Consider the following 19,330-nt stretch of genomic DNA (forward strand, 5'->3'; position numbering starts at 1 on the left):
TATGCACTTTTTAATATTTTCCACAGTAGATACTGAGAAATTTTATAATATTGCAAGCATTGTTTGAAAATTAAAAGTATTTTTTAGTTACTTATAGCGTATGAAGCAAATATTTCTCGTTAAACAAGAAGTTGAACGATTATTTTTAATTTTTGGAATAGCATAACAGAAATTCCTATATCTGTATTAATAAAATTTATTTAATATATAAAGAAAATATGTGAATATATGATTTATTTAAATGAGAAATACATTGTACATACATTTATAATACATATGTTCATTTATAGTTTTATTCTTGTTTTCTCTTTATTCTAAAAGTTTTTTCTACGAAGAAGGAAAACAATTTACTTTTCCAATCCTTTTCAATACGCTTCAAGACTAATCTTTTTGTGGAAATATTGTGAAGAGGACCGAATGCTAATGCGACGGCCGTACATGCAAGGCATATGACATTGTAAGGCATACTGAAATCGGGAGTCGGAAGACTGATAAGTAAGGACTCTGTCCGTAATTGTACTAAATAGTCATCCCTCGAAGCGTTAAAACTGCAAGTTTAGTTATTGTCGATATGAGTTATTTATACAGTTTATTCTGCTTATGATAAAAAAATTTTCCGTTTTTGTATTAGTTATTGATAAGAGAATTGCTAAGAAAACGAACCTTGAAGTGATTGTACTTCCGTCAAACGGCAGAGCGGTATAATTTCTAGCTATAGGTAATAAAGCTGTAACTATGGCTGGTCCCATGTAAAAACCATGATTAGCGTCTGGTGGATACTCCTGCCATTTAAGAAATAAGTAATCTATATCGATAGTGATTTTCATTACTGAATATGGAGGTAGGCGCAAAATTAATTCTAAGTAGTACGGGCTTTTTCTTTCCTTTCCAGGTAGATAACGCTGTATCACTGTAATATACACAATATTAAAAATAATATTACAAAATATATGTATCAATATTTAATGATGTATATTGTAAAGTTGTCATATAATAAAACTTCTTTTGTAAATTTTACCGATTGCTTATATTGTATATACGTTATAGATTGTGAATAGATAATAGTCAATCCTAGAGATCTTTAGATTCAATCCTTTAGATTATTGTTTTGTATTTTATGTTTACTTACATGGATGAATTTGTTGTCCATTCTGAGTTATTGTAATAGAATGTAAGTAAACCAATAAGTACCATGGAATATTTTCCAATAAGATCACGTCTAATGTCTGCCAGTGATTGTTATATAATTTAGTTACTAAACTGCCTCTTTCTTGTCCATATCCTGAAAAATTATATATTAATATGTATGTATGTGTGTAAATTTATTTGAGCTTTTTAAAATGGAAAAAGTTATTTGTTATATTATAGGTAATATCATTGTAAATTCAACAAATACTGTGAAAATATCACAATAGAACAAAGAATGATGCAACTTATATGTATCGATTATTTATCAAACACTGATTAATAATATTCAAAATTTTCAAAAAGAAAAATAGAGTTTGTGCAACTTGACTCTAAATAGTAGTTCTTCTTTTAATAAATTATTAATAGTTATTAAACTACTATAATAATTTATAATAATTTAGTAAAGAAAAAGACTTTTTTGTATTCCATATAAAAGGAAACATACAAAATTTGATCATTGTTTATACAAATTGCATATTTTTGTTCTTATGATGCAAATGATATTTCCAATATGATAGTCATTTTTTACTATTTTATATTTCTATTATTAAAAAGAAAAAACAGAATTTTTTAAGAAAAAATATTTTCGACTTTTTATTATAAATTACAGTTTGTATGGAACAGATAAATTTGTTTTTTTTTTCTTACAATTAGATTATTAGAAGATTAAACACAAAGAATTTAAAAATCCTGTGAATAAACATCCTATATAAATAATATATAAACACACACATAAATATTCAAGATGAGTTATACAATTTACATAGAGTTTATATAATTATGATTTGTCAATTTATTATAAAGAAATAAGTAGCACAATAATAATTATTTTTTGTGATTTCTTTTTTTCTTAATAGCATGTATGATGTACTCGAAAAGTGCAACTACATCCTTTTTTAATAAAATTAATCTTATTTTATATATAAATAGAAATTTCTATTATTTTATATATAAATCGATTGTTCAAAATATTCAACATAAGAAATTATAAGAGTAGAATAGCCAAAAATTGCATAATTTACAAATTATTTTAGTTTAGTCGAATTTCAAATATGAATATTTTACACTATTTAACTTCAAATATGAATATATATTTTGTAAAATATTCATTTTTTTTCAACATTTTACAATACACTTCATAAAATATCTCATATTATACATTCAATTTTTAGCGACATTGTGTAACTTTTTTATGCTGAATATTCTAGGAATCAATTTATGTAAAAAAAATTTTTAAATTTTATTATAAAAGAATTAATGATTCTTTTCTGAAATATTGTTGCATGAAAAATAAGATCATAGAAAGATAATAATACACCATTCAATTATTTCCTCTATCACTTTTTTATTATATTCAATAAAAAATAACTTAAAAAGATTAATTATTTTAGTTTTTTTTTATAACTGAATGATTTCTAAATTATTCCATCACGTTATAATTTAAAAAAATGTTATTAAAATATAAGAAATAGCTATATTAATGTATTTTGTTATATTGTAGTTGATATGTAACTCGTTTGAAAATTGTATTGCAAAATTAAAAGTAAATATTATATTAAGTTAAATATTATATATTTTAGAACAAATTGGTTATGTTGATTATTATTAATAAGATATTAATAGTTAAATATAAGATTTGTTGCGAATTAGATTATTGAAGATCTGTATTAAATATTCCATTATATTTATTAAACTTAAGAATTTTTAAGGTTGTTTAATATGTAATGAAATGATATTGACATTAAAATTATACAAAAAATTTTTGTAAAAAATATGTTTTAACTTTGTAACTATATTACATATATAAATATATGTATATAAATCAAGAGACATGGTAGTATCTCGTGCCAAGCTCTCGTGCGAAACATTAGCGCGGCACTCCGTGCATCTATACCCGAGTCGGACAGTTGAGAGTAACTCAGATTATCGAATTTCAATAACGGCTGGACGGATTGAATTCTTACTAGCCTTAATCGATAGAGCGGGTTTGAATTGTATAGAGAAAGTATCTTTATTTTTATGCTGCGTGATCTATAAACGGAGATATCATAACGCAAAATCGAGGAAATATGAAAATTTTCAATTAGAAACGTCTTAGATCATCATCGCACATGTACACAACACATAGAAAGAGAAACCGTACATTTCCTACTCTCGACAGAAGATTGCGCTAATGATGCTTTGATATCAATGATATGTGTCATTAGTATGACATGTATCATTAACCGCATTTTGAGTATGATAAATAATAAAGCGCAAGTAAAATAATAAATAATTAAATTATTAATTAAAAATTCGCAAAAGCAAGGTATGATAATTGGAGCGCATTGTAAATAAATATATCTATTTTACAAGCCAAATATAAATATATAGAATATAATAATAACACACACACATTTTATTTATATATATATATATATATATATATATATTTTTTTTTTTTTTTTAATATCTCTCTTTTTGATATCTCTTAGCAAATTATATTAAAAAAAGAAGTGATAAAATCCCCCAAAAAAAGGTAAAAAAAGGGCATCAAGTTCATGCACTAATTATTATAATTTAAAATTTTTTAATTATTATAATTCTTATATTATGTTCACAAATTATACTTTTTACTTTATAAATTTTTATAAGATTTATTCAAGCTTATGTTTTTTCTGTCATATCAATTTTATATAGAATGGAAATCTAAAAGATTGGAACATATTCCAATTATTAGTCTAACATTTAAATTTAATGACTTAATTTCTTTAATTAATTTATATTGATTTATATTTGGAAATTTAGACTTTTAAGCCAAACAATATATTAATAAAATTGGCAGCGCCAAGTTTTTTAATTAAAATTTTTTTACTTTTTTGTTTTATATTAATTTTCAGTTTTCAATTTTAAATAAATTTTTAATTTTTTAATATTATTATTTTTGAAAATTAAAACAACTATTTTGTATAACAATGTTTTCAATTAAAATATTTCTATTTAACTTGTACAAATTTCCTTCTATTTATCTTGTACAAATTTTTATTTTTAGTTGGCGCAGTTTTTTATATCACTACTTTTGTGGACAATATGACAGTTGGATACAATTAGTGCATGAACTTGTGCTCTTTTTTTACCTTTTTTTAAAAGATAAGTTTTTTGGGATTTAAATATATACAGGGTGGGGCATCTAAAACAGGTTACCTGTCGGAATAACTCAGCTGCTTTTGGTGATAGAAAAAAAGCTTCAGACCACATTTGTTTGGTTTTGAGAACTATAACCTGAGATCAAATGATTTGCAATTAACAATTACATATTTTTTCTTAAAAATAACTATGTGTTTTCTTTACACCAATTGATTCCTCTCATTATTTTGTACATAAAAGTATTAAGGTATGATAATCGGAAAATGAATATTTTACAAGATATTTTAGGATTCATGTAAAATTAAGAAATGATTTCAAGCCTCATAACTCGGAAAGTACTTAATGAAAACTAACTTAATTGTAGTGTTTTGGAAAGCTCTCGAGATAAGTTGCAAGAATATGCAATAAAAAGTAGGCAGTTCCTTTTAAAAAATCAAAGTTGATCTTCGTAGCTTCTCCATCCTTTTATCTACAAAAAAACCATTGATCTCAGGTTAGGTTCTCGTAAAACCAAGCAAATGTGGACTGAAGCATTTTTTTCTATCACCGAAAGCAGCCGAATTATTCAAATAGCCTGTTTTAGATGTCCCACCCTGTATATACAGGGTGTCCCAGACCACCCGTCTCACCCGATTTTTTCGTAAACGCGACATTTTAAAGAAAAATGTTTCAGACAAAAGTTTTGTGACTTCGAGGAGGACATAAGATGGTGTCATTGGTTTGACCTTGGATAGTCGTTTGAAGATCACGTGAAGGTCACCTTTAATTTCTTAAATGGAAACCCCCATTTTTCAATGCATATTCTTGTAGCTTACCTCGAGAGCTTTCCAAAACACTATAATTAAGTACCTTTTTATTAAGTACTTTTTGAGTTATAAGGCTTGAAATAATTTCTTAATTTTATTTCTTAATTTTAAACCATAAAGTATCTAGTAAACCATTCATTTTTCGATTATCTTACCTTCATACTTTTGTATACAAAATAATGAGAGGAATCAATTGGTGTAAAGAAAACATACAGTTGTTTTTAAGAAAAAATATGGAATTGTTAATTGCAAATTACATATTTTTTCTTAGAAACAACTATGTGTTTTCTTTACACCAATTGATTCCTCTCATTATTTTGTACATAAAAGTATGAAGGTAAGATAATCGAAAAATGAATGGTTTACTAGATATTTTATGGTTTATGTAAAATTAAGAAATTATTTCAAGCCTTATAACTCAAAAAGTGCTTAATAAAAAGGTACTTAATTATAGTGTTTTGGAAAGCTCTCGAGATAAGCTACAAGAATATGCAATGAAAAATAGGGGGTTCCATTTAAGAAATTGAAGGTAATCTTTATGTGACCTTCAAACGACTATCCAAGGTCAAACCACTGACACCATCTTATGTCCCCCTTGAAACCATACAACTTTTGTCTAAAACATTTTGTTGTATCTCACCAACATTCCGAGATATTTTCCATTATAGATTAAAATGGTCCACCCTGTATATATATATATATATATATATATATATATATATATATATATATATATAATTGCGCCATTTTTAATTTGTCAATTTAATTGGATTCATATTCACTGATCTCAAAACAATCTTTAAATTTAATTAACAATATCGATAAATAAAAGCTATTTAATAGATTCTCAATGATAGATTAAATATTTTATAAATATTTTATTAGCTATAATTGATGCACAAATAAATTGCTTTTTCAAAAAACTGTTTTATAAATAGATAATTTGATTATATAGTTAATATAATTGTAATAAAATATGTAATAATATAATTAATTTGATTGTAATTAAACTTCTTTAGCACATGTTAATACTAAAGTTATAATATAACAAAGTATATTAAAATATTATCATTTATTAAAAATATTATCATTTCTTATATTTTAACTACAAATTTCTCAAAATCATGATAGAAGAATTTGAAAACTGGAATTGTATTATTGCATCAGAAAAACTACTAGGAAAAAGACATTTTATTTTTTAATATTAAATTCTTGAATGTCGCTAGTAGATAAAATAAAATAACGTAATTTAAATCGACCACACTGGCAATTTATTGGTTGATAAAGAATCACAACGTTTCGACTACAGGTTTCGGTCCTTATCAAGTGAACTACAATAATTTCCAATATTATAAACAATAATTAAATGACAATAAAATGTGAACAAAAAGGAGAAAAAAAATTATGTACATACAGTATCTTAGTTAACCAATATATAGTGAGAAAAGAGGAAATCACTGTGTCAAGATTCCGTCATGTCAACCTCCCGATCAAACACAAAGAGAAAGACTAAACAGCCTTTATTAGTATATCATAAATATTGTTTAAACTATCAGTGTTCTTTTGTAAGTTAATTGTGTTGTCAAACTTTTTGATAAAAAACATTTCAGCAATTTCTCTCTTTCTCACATGTCTTTCATTGTGTAAAATAATCGGTATTAACCAATTGAAGTCATGATTAAATTCCAATTTATGTTTGCTAATAAGACAGATTGCACTATAATTAGTCGTGCAATTTAATGTTGTTAAAATGTTCCTTGACACGAGTGCCTAAATGTCTTTTCGTTTTGCCTATATATGAATTATTATAATTTTTACAATATAATTTATAAATGACTTCAGTCCTGCTATTAGTAGGCAATCTATGTTTTCCACATTTAATCAATGCATTCAGTTTCTTAGGTACATTATAGACAACATTAAGACCTACATTTTTAAAAAACGCGACTAATCTCATCACTCAAGCCTTCCACAAACGAAAGAAGAAATGTAACAAGGTGTAGCTGTATTATCACATTCAATATTCATATTTACATTATCACGATGTTTTAAAAAATCAAGTCTTTTTTGCACGTATTAATAATTTGAGTTGGAAAAACAATTGTTGGAAAGAATCTGTTTAACAGTGTCAATATTCTTAAAATAAAATCGAACGTCTGATAATAAAATAGCGCGGTCGACAAATGGTGTTCATTTTATATTTAAACGGATGCTTGGAATGAAAATTAATGTATCTATTAGACCAAGTAAGTTTTCTATACCAATCAGTCAAAAGCCGACCATCCGAACGAATAACCTTCGTGTCCAAAAAGCTAATGCAATAATCAGACTCAGTTTCGTGTGTAAATGTCAAACGTTGATGATAATTATTGAAAGTCGATACAATCTCGTCAATCTTTGAGCGTGGAATAATGATAAAAATGTCATCAACATATCTATAATACAACTGAAAATTAAAACTCAACAAACTCAAACAATGCGCGCGTTTCTAAATTGTTTTCCAACTCAAATTATTAATCGTTACGTTCAAAAAAGATTTGATTCTTTAAAACATCGTGATAATGTAAATATGAATACTGAATATAATATGAATACTGAATGTGATAATGTAAATATGAATACTGAATGTGATAATGCAGCTACACCTTGTGACATTTCTTTACCGTTTGTGGAAGACTTGAGTGATTAGATTAGTCGTGTTTTTTAAAAATGGTAGATCTTAATGTTGTCTATAATGTACCTAAAAAAACTGAATGCATTGGTTAAATGTAGAAAACATAGATTGCCTATTAAATAGGACTAAATAGAACCGTTTATAAATTAAACTGTAAAAATTGTAATAATTCATATATAGGCCAAACGAAAAGACACTTAGGCACTCGTGTCAAGGAACATTTTAACAACATTAAATTGCACGAAAGCAATCAGCCTGTTATTAGCAAACATAAATTGAAATTTAATCATGACTTCCATTGGTCAATACCGGTTATTTTACACAATGAAAGACATGTGAGAGAAAAATTGCTGAAATGTTTTTTATCAAAAAGTTTGACAACACGATTAACTTACAAAAGGATACTGAGAGTTTAAACAATATTTATGATATACTAATAAAGGCTGTTTAGTCTTTCTCTTTGTGTTTGATCGGGAGGTTGACATGACCGAATCTTGACACGGTGATTTCCTCTTTTCTCACTATACAGGGTGGGGAAAAACTATGGAAGCAAACAATTATTTCCGAAACTATTCATTTTTCGACAAAATGTCTTAGACATAATTTTTATGGTATGAAAAGATGTATTATGTGGCATAGACGGCATGACCTTGAAATGACCCTTACGAGCTGCATACAAATAACGTAAAAAATTTCAAATGGAACTCGTCAGTTTTTGTTACAGATTCTTGTAGCTGATGTCGAAACGTTTACAAAACACTGCATATGAGCCCCATTCCCTTAAAAACACTCCCAGTTACGAAACAATTGTGATAATTCGTATCGACGAAATTGAAAATAGACAGCGTACGTGTGATTACATGAATGTGTGTAACGCGACTGAACGTCATTATGAGAGATCAGTACAACAGTAGCGATTACTGCAACAAATGGAGAATAACCCGCTTCGATCATTTCTGCCGATACGAAAGACACGCGAAGTTCGTAGAATCAGTTAAGGCGTACATCGAACCGTACTCAAGGAAAGAGATTGCGTGATTCATCCAACCAGTTAAGACAAGATAAGTGCGATTCATCCAACCAGTTAAGGTAAGATAAGTGCGATTCATCCAACCAGTTAAGACAAGATAAGTGCGATTCATCCAACCAGTTAAGGTAAGATAAGTGCATGTTATTAGTGGACGCAACTGAACGTCATGATGCGAAATCAATAAGCAATGTCAATGTGCATACAAATTGTTTGTATCACAATTGTTTCGTAACTGGGAGTGTTTTTAAGGGAATGGGGATCATATGCAGTGTTTTGTATACGTTTCGACATCAGCTACAAGAATCTGTAACAAAAACTGACGAGTTCCATTTGAAATTTTTTACGTTATTTGTATGCAGCTCGTAAGGGTCATTTCAAGGTCATGCCGTCTATGCCACATAATACATCTTTTCATACCATAAAAATTATGTCTAAGACATTTTGTCGAAAAATGAATAGTTTCGGAAATAATTGTTTGCTTCCATACTTTTTCCCCACCCTGTATATTAATTAACTAAGATACTGTATGTGTATAATTTTTTTTCTACTTTTTGTTCACATTTTATTGTAATTTAATTACTGTTTATAATATTGGAAATTATTGTAGTTCACTGATAAGGACCAAAATCTATGGTCGAAACGTTGTGATTCTTTACCAACCAATAAATTGCCAGTATAATCGATTTAAATTACGTTATTTTATTTTATTTTTTATTGGATTATATATTAACAATTATATAATTCACACCAAGCACATACACACACAAACTGCATATCATATATAACTCATTTTATAATTTTTTTTAAATGCGTGAAATAATAATCATAAAAAAATAAATTATGATCAAGATACAAATTAACAAAATTTATATAAAAATAATGGAAATAATCTTATTTAGGTCCAACTTCGGTTCAAATTCTGTTTTATATGTCAACAAATATTTTTCCATTTTTAAAGAATATTCAAAATAATCCTCAAAAAAATAATTATTTTCTCAAATTAAAGTGATCAATTAGGCGTAAAAAGCTAAAGACCAAAATCAATAATATAGATTAGTAAATCAAAATATATATTAATAATTTATAATTACACAAGCTCAAACAAACAGATATAATATATATAGATATTAAAGATGTGTGCGGACATTTCGACTTACTTTTAAGTCATCTTCAGCGCAAATTTTGTAACGAAAATAGAGCATTTTATAAAAAAGTTCGCAGAAAAAGAAAGCAATATAATTATACGCAGAAAGAATATAAACTAATACTAATCTTAAAGGAGATACAACTCTAAACGCAATGGTTGTTCATAGTTAATTGTAAATGGCTTCCAATTATTTCCATATGAAGTGAAACCACTCTCATTTGGGTTAATTGGCCCAAAGTTGAGTATGGTTCCTTGGAAAATCTGTAAAACCGTATAAAAATAAAAATAAAAATAAAAATAAAAGTAAATAGACTATAGGAAATTATTAAACAATGTAAGTGTTTTGAAGGGTCAAATAATGATTGAAAATAAAATTAATAATAGGTTTTAAATAAATAATGAAAAGGAAAAAAATGAGTCAATAATATAAAACAATGCTTGTCATTGGTATAAAAATCAAAGATATATGCGGTCCAATAACAATTAGATAATTAAAATAATAAAATAAAAAATATAAAAAATACAAAAAGTAAAAAATAATTTTTATAATTAAACTTGTGCAGAATTTAAAAAGTTTTATATGAACATAAAAATCATTAAGATACAAATAACTTACATTGCCATGAGGAACAAAGTTGAACATGTATATCGTTAAAAGAATCTATCTGAATTATGTTAACATTTTTAAAAAATTCTTCTGTATCACTTTCTCTTACGAAGGCAAGAATATAAATGACCAAAATAACGTACAGTTAGTCATATAAATTTCTGTGTATGACCCTAGGAAGACAGACCCTGACAGACACTAGGAAGTTTATTTATTAAATCGTTGTAAATGTTAGGAAAATATTCTGTATCCGTTTGTAAATTTAAACCGTTACGTTGTCGTTTAATGCATAGCATTTCAGAAATTAACCTTTTGTTATAAAAGGATTCTTGATCTAATATCTTGACGTCATCTCATTTGAATTCATGATCAAAATTCAACCTATGTTCGATAATAACAGACTTATTAGTTGTACATCTATCGATATGTTTCTTATGTTCATTTCATTCTTGTAATTAATTTCCTGCCTGTCTGTCCAACATAGGATGCGTCGCAATTTCCGCATTCAATTTTGTAGACGACATTCGTGTTCGAAACTTTCGGGATGACGTCTTTATGGGCCCTAATGATTGTGTTGAGTTTATTAAGACTATAATATGACAACATAGTATTCGTGTCTTTAAGAATGTATCTTAAATTATCAGTTAATGCTGGTAGAAATGGAACCGTGAAATATGATGAAGCCTCTTTTTCGATTACGGAATTAGATGTAGATGTACGTGTCAAATAGTGGAGTCTATGAGTAATCGTATCAAATATAAATTTTAATAGATAACCATTATTAAGTAAAATCTCAATAATGAGTATAATATTCTTGCGATGAAATATCGGATGCGACAATATAAAGGCTCTGTCAATTAGGCTAATTATTGTGCCTCTTTTTTGGCAGTCAGGATGTTGTGATAGAAAATTCAAATATCTACTTGAATATGTTGGTTTATGGTACCAATCAAAATATAGTTTATTATTATCTGATATAATCGTAATTACTAGAAAATTAAGAGACTTATTATTTTCAACTTCCAATGTGAATTGTAATCTAGAGTTGAATGAATTAAAAATAGTTAGTATATGGTCAGTAAGATTGGAAGGACACGCGGTGATTATGTCATCAACATATCTAAAATAGAGTGGTGGTATAAAATTAATTGTATTTAGAGCCCTGTTTTCAATATCTTGCATCACTATATCCGCTATAATTGGTGAAAGGGGGGAAGCCATTGGAGTGCCATATAATTGTCGATAAAAAGTGTTGTTAAAAACAAAAAAGGTGGAATTTAACACCATTTTCACTCCTAATAAAAATTCGGATTTTAGAAGATCCGTGTCATCTTTGATATATTTCCATCTATTTGAAATATCAATAGCGAGGTCAATAGGAATATTAGTGAAGAGTGATGGCGGAGTTGACTCCCACGTCAAGGGAGATAAGTTTGTAATCACTATCTAATTGTACATTATTCAACTTTTTTATCAACTCAAAACTGTTGCACAAGTTTAATTATAAAAATTATTTTTTACTTTTTGTATTTTTTATATTTTTTATTTTCTTATTTTAATTATCTAATTGTTATTGGACCGCATATATCTTTGACTTTTATACCAATGACAAGCATTGTTTTATATTATTGACTCATTTTTTTCCTTTTCATTATTTATTTAAAACCTATTATTAATTTTATTTTCAATCATTATTTGACCCTTCAAAACATTTACATTGCTTAATAATTTCCTATAGTCTATTTATTTTTATTTTTATTTTTATTTTTATACGGTTTTACAGATTTTCTAAGGAACCATACTCAACTTTGGGCCAATTAACCCAAACGAGAGACGTTTCACTTCATATGGAAATAATTGGAAGTTTACAATTAACTATGAACAACCGTTGCGTTTAGAGTTGTATCTCCTTTAAGATTAGTACTAATTTATATTCTTTCTGCGTATAATTATACTGCTTTCTTTCTCTGCGAACTTTTTTATAAAATGCTCTATTTTTGTTACAAAATTTACGCTGAAGATGACATAAAAGTAAGTCGAAACGTCCGCACACATCTTTAGTATCTATATATATTATATCTGTTTGTTTGAGCTTGTAATTATGAATTATTAATATATATTTTGATTTACTAATCTATATTATTGATTTTGGTCTTTAGCTCTCTACGCCTAATTGATCACTTTAATTTTGAATTTACAGAGAGCTTTATTACTTTTTGTTTCTCAATATAGTTTTGAACATCTTATAGATTATAAGAAATCCAGATAAATATCGGATTTGTATTAACAATAATACAAATAGATAATAAATAAATGGATGAGAAATTCTAAACTACTGAAATTTCTATACTTTTATTTGAATTTACTTAGTTTAATTAAAATCATTTATGCAATATCTATTGATTTAAGATATTTTATTTTCATATTGAACATAAAAATACCAGATTATATTTGAATACCATATTTTTAAATATATCAAGATTGATATATTGAATAACATAGACAATGTATTCATAGTTCATTCTTACATTTAAGATTATTTTAAGTACAGTCTCAAGCCTCTTTTTAAGATTCCATTCAACCAATAAAATGATATAACATTTTGAAATCTTAAGATGATCTTAAATATAAGAATAGACTATGAGCTCCAAGCAATTTGTAATGAGATGTTCAAATTAGAGATGAAATGTTCCAAACTAATTATTTTAAGCAATTATTTTAACAGTAGACAACTTGTTGAAATATAAAACTATTATTAATTATTTATTATTATTGAAGTATAAAATAAGATATAATTCTGAAATAAACTTATATATTTTATGAATACTTTCATTAGTTTTGTTTCTTATATTTACCATTATATTTCATATAGTAAATAGTCTATGTTATTCAATATTCATGAATGGACTAAATATTAATCACTTACAGAATAACATTAATAAACCTGATTTTCTAAAATTATAATTTTCCAAAATTATGCATAATAAATATAAATATAAATATAAAATATGTAGTTGCAAACAATATAGATTTAATTATAAAAATGTTTTTCAAAGCAAAATGCATACATACCAATAATATATCTATTTGCATAGAGGATTGAAGGATAGTTTATATTAGTATTAGCTCCCATATTGTATGTAGCAGCAATATTAAATATTCCTTTACTAGAATGAGTTTTGATATCATATACTGCTATTTCATTCTGTTGTCCTCCACGTAAGCTAATAATTTTTGCACTTGGTGGTGGTGTTAATTCATATATATGATTCGTATTATTGCTTGATATATCAACATATACATTACTTAATGTTGCAAGCGGGCATGCACCTTGAAGTCCCATTCCAAAAAATTTTCGTATTGACCAATCCTAAGCAAATTAAGAACATTAATAATTTAGCAACACGTTTAACAGCACGTAATTTATGATTTTATTACATCTATTTTTACCTGATTCATGTCTATCATTATATCATATATTAAGGAGACAGTTTGTCGCAATTCTAAAGAAATTCTTGTGCAAGTTATATCACGACATATTGATCGAAAATGTATTCCAATAGAGTGATAATTTGTATTATGAATATGTGCAGAATTTAGTAATGTTGCTAGACCTCTCTAGAGAAAAAGTTGATTAAATGTTACAATGAAAATAATAATATACATAGTTTACAATTTGTGAATACCTTGGAATCGCATGGCAATAATTTCTTAAATGGTGTTAGATTTTCTGTACAAACTATCTCCTTTGGTAATGATGAATAACGTAAGTGATTAGCATTTATTAGTCCATCCATAACTAGTCCAGTAGGACGAAAGGTAAACTCTGGTGACATACTATTAGATGTATCAATAAAATTCAGAGATGCACAAAGTAATCCAGCTAAAGCATTTGTCAAACCTTTCCATTCTTTATCTATGCTATAAAAAAATTTATTATATTTTTAAAAAATCTTTCTATATAATTGAAATAAATTTCTATATAATTAAGCAATAAAATTTCTCTTAAGTAAAATTATATTATTCTGTATATTTAATACATCAGAAATTAAAGTCACAACAATTGAAATAATTTGTTTCGTGGTCTCATAAATTTAAATATCAATGAAGCATTTAATATGAATGTTTTATTATATTATTTTTGATATTATACATAATTATTTCAGATTATTATTAATATGAAAATTTATTATAAAATAAATACTATTTCTTACTTTGTTACATTCTTATTAAACCAGGCAGTAATTTCAGCACCAGGTCCAGCATCATGAAATGGATATCCCCATTTTTGATAATTCCATAAACCTTCTGTTAAAGTAACATGTAACTCATCGATATTATGACGTCCTATGATTTCACCCAATCCTCTTGGAAAGAGATGCAAATGTTGAACTAAAATTATATTTTTTTTACACTTATGTGAATAATTTAAACTTACTACTTAAATATTTACTTACGCGCTTCTATATGTTTTGCTGTTTCCCATATTGTGGTAAATTGAAAATAAGCATAAATATGATTACTTGATAAAGGTTTTAACATTAATTCCTCGTCGAAGAAATCATTGTATGCATTATTACATGTTATCAAGCCAGAAAACAATAATATATACAAGGTTACCATATTATTTTAAGTTGCACTAATTAAATAATTTCGTTTTAAGTTAATAACTATTTTTATGAGATAAATATTTTTTTACATTTAGTAATGCATTGAATAATATGTGTATATCATATGATCGTTGTTATTGCTTAATTTTAACCTTGGTACTCCAGTGTGCATATACCTAGGCCCATTGAATAAAGAATAATATGAGGAGCATGTGCGACTCGACTGACGGTTATATTTCGAACTACAGTTAAGTCCTATGCACAATGAAAAACACGAGACACCTCCGATTAGACACAGTACAATTGAACACAACTGGCTTTGATTGGCTAATCGTGCTTGATCGTGCTGGTTACCCTAGGCATCAGTCGATATGATTGGCTGTGTCTAATCATACTGTGTCTAATCGAGCAATCCTCGAAAAACACAGGCAATAGATTTCAACCTATCGGAAACCGTGTATCAATGCACAATGAAAAATATAGGAACGTGGAACAGGCAGAGAGAAACCTGAGAGCGGTCACCAGCCTCGACGGGCACATTTCTCGATGCTTGACGCGCCGTCTGACAAAATGGACGTGAACTATGTCCATTACGCTCGGTAACGAAACATGGTTTGTGTCTATGATATGGGTTCATGTCCGAACTATTCAGAGATGGACAGTCGGATAAGAATCGATAATTCATCGTTCTGTCTTTGTCTCATCAATGACAGACCACACGACTGCCACGCGACGAGCTTATGATTTTGCTTTCCTCTTTCTCTCGTCGCGCTTTCACGTTCTTCGTATATGATGTAATAACGAAATGATCTTCACATAATCCTAATTTTTTAAGGGTATTGGCAGACAAGTTTTCCAACTTTGTATGTCTTGTAACAAAAATACAACACATTATGAAATTACGATTACATGCTTACTTCAAGCTGCCATAGCAATTGGTATACCGAATGTTTGGTAAAAAAAATTTTTTTATGTCAGGCGTGTTGGTTATAATCAATTCGATAAAGTGCTACTTCATAATAGCGCGTAGCAGTGCAAGTAAGATGACTGCTTGTCACGGCGCTGACCCGAGTTCGAATCTCTCTGCTGTCGTTTTTTTTATTTTTATTTTATGAAATAATAAAATAACAAATAATATGTATTGAATTTGTGAGCAGAAAAGGCAAAAAATTAATAAAATAATGACAATTATTGCACAAAAACATACTTGTATTGCCTATCCATGTATTGCATCTTGTATCCTTCTGCATTGGAAATCGGAATAGCCGTTTCCTATGCGAAAATCTCCCATTCTTACATTCTTTACTTTATTTCTGTACACGCACTTATCATAATAACTATCTATAGGGCACTGACTCGACATAGTGATTGTTTATTATAATGCAAAACAAAAAAATATAAAAATAAAATTAAAAAAACTTAAAAATAGAAATAAAAGAGAAATACAACACGTGATAAAAAATTTAAAAAATTACACAACCAACACAATAAAAGCATACACGCATGTACGTGTACACGCAGAAATATTTACAGATAATGTGTCGTGTTATATAAAAGAAACGATAATACGTGTTGCAAAATACACAGATCTTACAGATCGTTAAAAAAATATAAATTTAAAACAATAGAAAAGATCTGTTATGCACAGATAATGAAGTACCGCAGACAAATCACGACAGTGAAACGTAATTCTTTCATATATTAATAAAAGATTAAAGAATCTGTTTATTGTTAATGTAAAGTTATTTTGTATATCATCATACAAAATCATCATATAAAGAATTATAGTTTCACAAACTGATTTATCTATCTTTTTATTATTATTTTCAAAATTAAATATAATTACATAAAAAATGATTACATAAAATTAATCATCCGAATTATCGATCTCATCAAGACATAAGCCAGGATGATATTTATCATAAAAACATGAAAAACAATGTAATACAATATCTAGCGCATTGGATGCTGTATTGTGCCGTATATGTGTGAGCAATCTTATTAAAACTTTATTTTTTTACAAGAAAATTATTCACATCATTCGATACACTAGATGTTATATTACATTATGTTTTTCATGTCTAACACTAACACGCAAATGCATCAAAGTAAGATATCATTCGCATTGATATATATATTTTTTTAATTAATTAATTATTTAAAAAATATATAAAATAAAATATTACTATAATAATATGAGAGTTGTAAGCATTTATGAAATACAGATATAATTATTTTAAATAAAAAGAAAAGGTTTTATTAAAAAACATTTTTAATAAATGTCTTTATAATAAATAAATAAATTTGTCTCTATATATTGGGCGCCCGAAGTCGTCTCGAAATCCTATCCGAATTATGTAAAATGTAGCGCGTGAAATATGAGACGGGGCCGACAAGGGATGGAAGGAGACATGAGCTTTACGATAGAAAATCACCGCTCGCCTCATGCCTACCGCCGCGTGATTTGCCATCATTGGTGAGACAAAATCAGAACGATAGATTATCGGCTCTTGTCTAACTCTCATGTCCATGTGAATAGTTCAGATATGAACTATAGCTCGGACATGAACCATAGCTCAGATACGAACCATGTATTATTATCGACTGTAATGGATGTAGTTGACGTCCACTTTGTCAGGCGGCGCATTAGGACAATGTGCCCGTTAAAGCGAGGTGGCCGCTCTCAGGTTTCTCTCTGGAACAGGCAATAGGAATAAAATTTTCGACCTGACCAATCACAGTGATATGATTTTATGTACTTTCTTCTTCCGCTGAGTTCTGATTGGACGGCTCTTGTCGCTATCGCCGTCATTGTGAATTGACGACGATAATTTCTTATTTCTTGTTCCCTGTTTCCTGTTTCTGTTGCTTGTGCTTTTCATTGTGCATAGGGCTTTAGCTACACTCTCAGCTGCTTTTGAGACACCTAAGGCCGGTCTTATATTTAAGATTGTCTTAAGTCTGGTCATTCATAGTCCGATCTTATATTTAAGATTGTCTTAAGTCTGGTCCGAGGTTGACTTGAGACCTCATTCAACCAATCAAATGACTGCGTAGCATTTCAAGCTCGAACTTAAGACGATCTCAAATATAAGGTCGGACTATGAATACCGGCCTAAGAGTAGCATTCACTATATACTACCAGTATATAATACCTTTGGGAACACTCACAAGGGGAGGTCGTGACCTTGGGAACACCGATTTGAATAAAATTTTAAGTGCGTGTAGTACTCGACCAAAGAAGTTTTTGAGGAAAGTGAGAGAACGCAACGCTCAGCCGTTTTTGAAAAAAACCAAGTGAAAAATATGCCGTATCTTGTATACCGGTAAGTTTAGACTGAGTCAAGTAAGCGGCGTAGCTCGGGCGGTAAAGCCCGAGACTATTATGCTGCTGGTCACTGGTTCGATCCCAACCTGTGGTAGTTTCTTTTTTTTTCATTTTTTTTACGCGAAACCTACAATATTTTTTTAAATGAAATAAATTTAATAAATAATTTAATTTTTTGTTTTTATTTTGTTTTTATTTTAGGAAAGGCAATTTAATTTATTTATGATATATCGTGTTAGAGATTTCGCGAGATTAACGCGGGATGCGAGCGCGACGCGGGATGATGAAAAGTCCACAAGGAAAGGAAAGTCGACGATAAGTCTATGTGTATATTTGCTAGTATTGTCATTTATTATAATCAAAAAAATATAAATACTAATTACACAGTCTTAATTTCAATTACGCGAAACCAATCGGGAAATTCGAGCAGAATTTCGCGAGCAACGGAGACGATTAATTTAATCCGCGAGCGACGGAAAGACGTTTTAGATAATCGAAGTTTAAGCGAGCGCTTTGAAGACTTTTTAGCAAAAGGCGCGGTGTCCCGCGGGCGCGTCAATTTATAGTGGAGCCCTTCTCGAAAGATCCCGATTTTTCTAGAACTCGGCAGTTGCTTATTCAACGTTCAAATTGAGCGTTAAAGATTTATTTATTTTCCTCGGATCTTTCGAGAAGGGCGAGCGCTGTTTTTAAATTGCGCTGACAAAGCGATATCCCGCTATCGACTGCCAGGACCGCCGACAATCGCTTGGGCCCTCGCTCTTTTTTATTATGCAGCGATGATGTTTTTGAACATTTCCGCCCGCCTCGCCAA

At 28.3% G+C, this 19,330-nt stretch overlaps 1 protein-coding gene across 1 annotated transcript; it reads right to left on the reverse strand.

Annotated features, from left to right (window-relative positions):
- Positions 1-232: 232 nt before the first annotated feature.
- On the reverse strand, positions 233-15,218 carry LOC105254388 (GPI transamidase component PIG-T). The gene is made up of 8 exons (XM_011263031.3): positions 15,036-15,218; positions 14,793-14,970; positions 14,265-14,499; positions 14,029-14,196; positions 13,651-13,948; positions 1,130-1,282; positions 664-910; positions 233-548 (listed from the first exon to the last, which is right to left on the reverse strand). Exons 1-8 carry the CDS (start codon positions 15,199-15,201, stop codon positions 293-295), a joined length of 1,701 nt encoding a protein of 566 aa, XP_011261333.1. The 5' UTR covers positions 15,202-15,218; the 3' UTR covers positions 233-292.
- Between the last annotated feature and the right edge of the window lie 4,112 nt (positions 15,219-19,330).

This window comes from Camponotus floridanus, unplaced genomic scaffold (assembly GCF_003227725.1).
Source record: "Camponotus floridanus strain SB8 unplaced genomic scaffold, Cflo_v7.5 scaffold106, whole genome shotgun sequence".
Classification (NCBI taxonomy): domain Eukaryota; kingdom Metazoa; phylum Arthropoda; class Insecta; order Hymenoptera; family Formicidae; genus Camponotus; species Camponotus floridanus.

What these genes read in the sequence shown, in the direction of transcription:
- LOC105254388 (XM_011263031.3), bottom strand. Translation starts at nt 15,201, where the DNA reads ATGGTAACCTTGTATATATTATTGTTTTCTGGCTTGATAACATGTAAT. An exon ending in TAATGATAGACATGAATCAG is followed by an intron (nt 13,949 to 14,028) that starts GTAAAAATAGAT and finishes TAATTTGCTTAG; the next exon opens with GATTGGTCAATACGAAAATT. An exon ending in GGAAGTACAATCACTTCAAG is followed by an intron (nt 549 to 663) that starts GTTCGTTTTCTT and finishes CTAAACTTGCAG; the next exon opens with TTTTAACGCTTCGAGGGATG.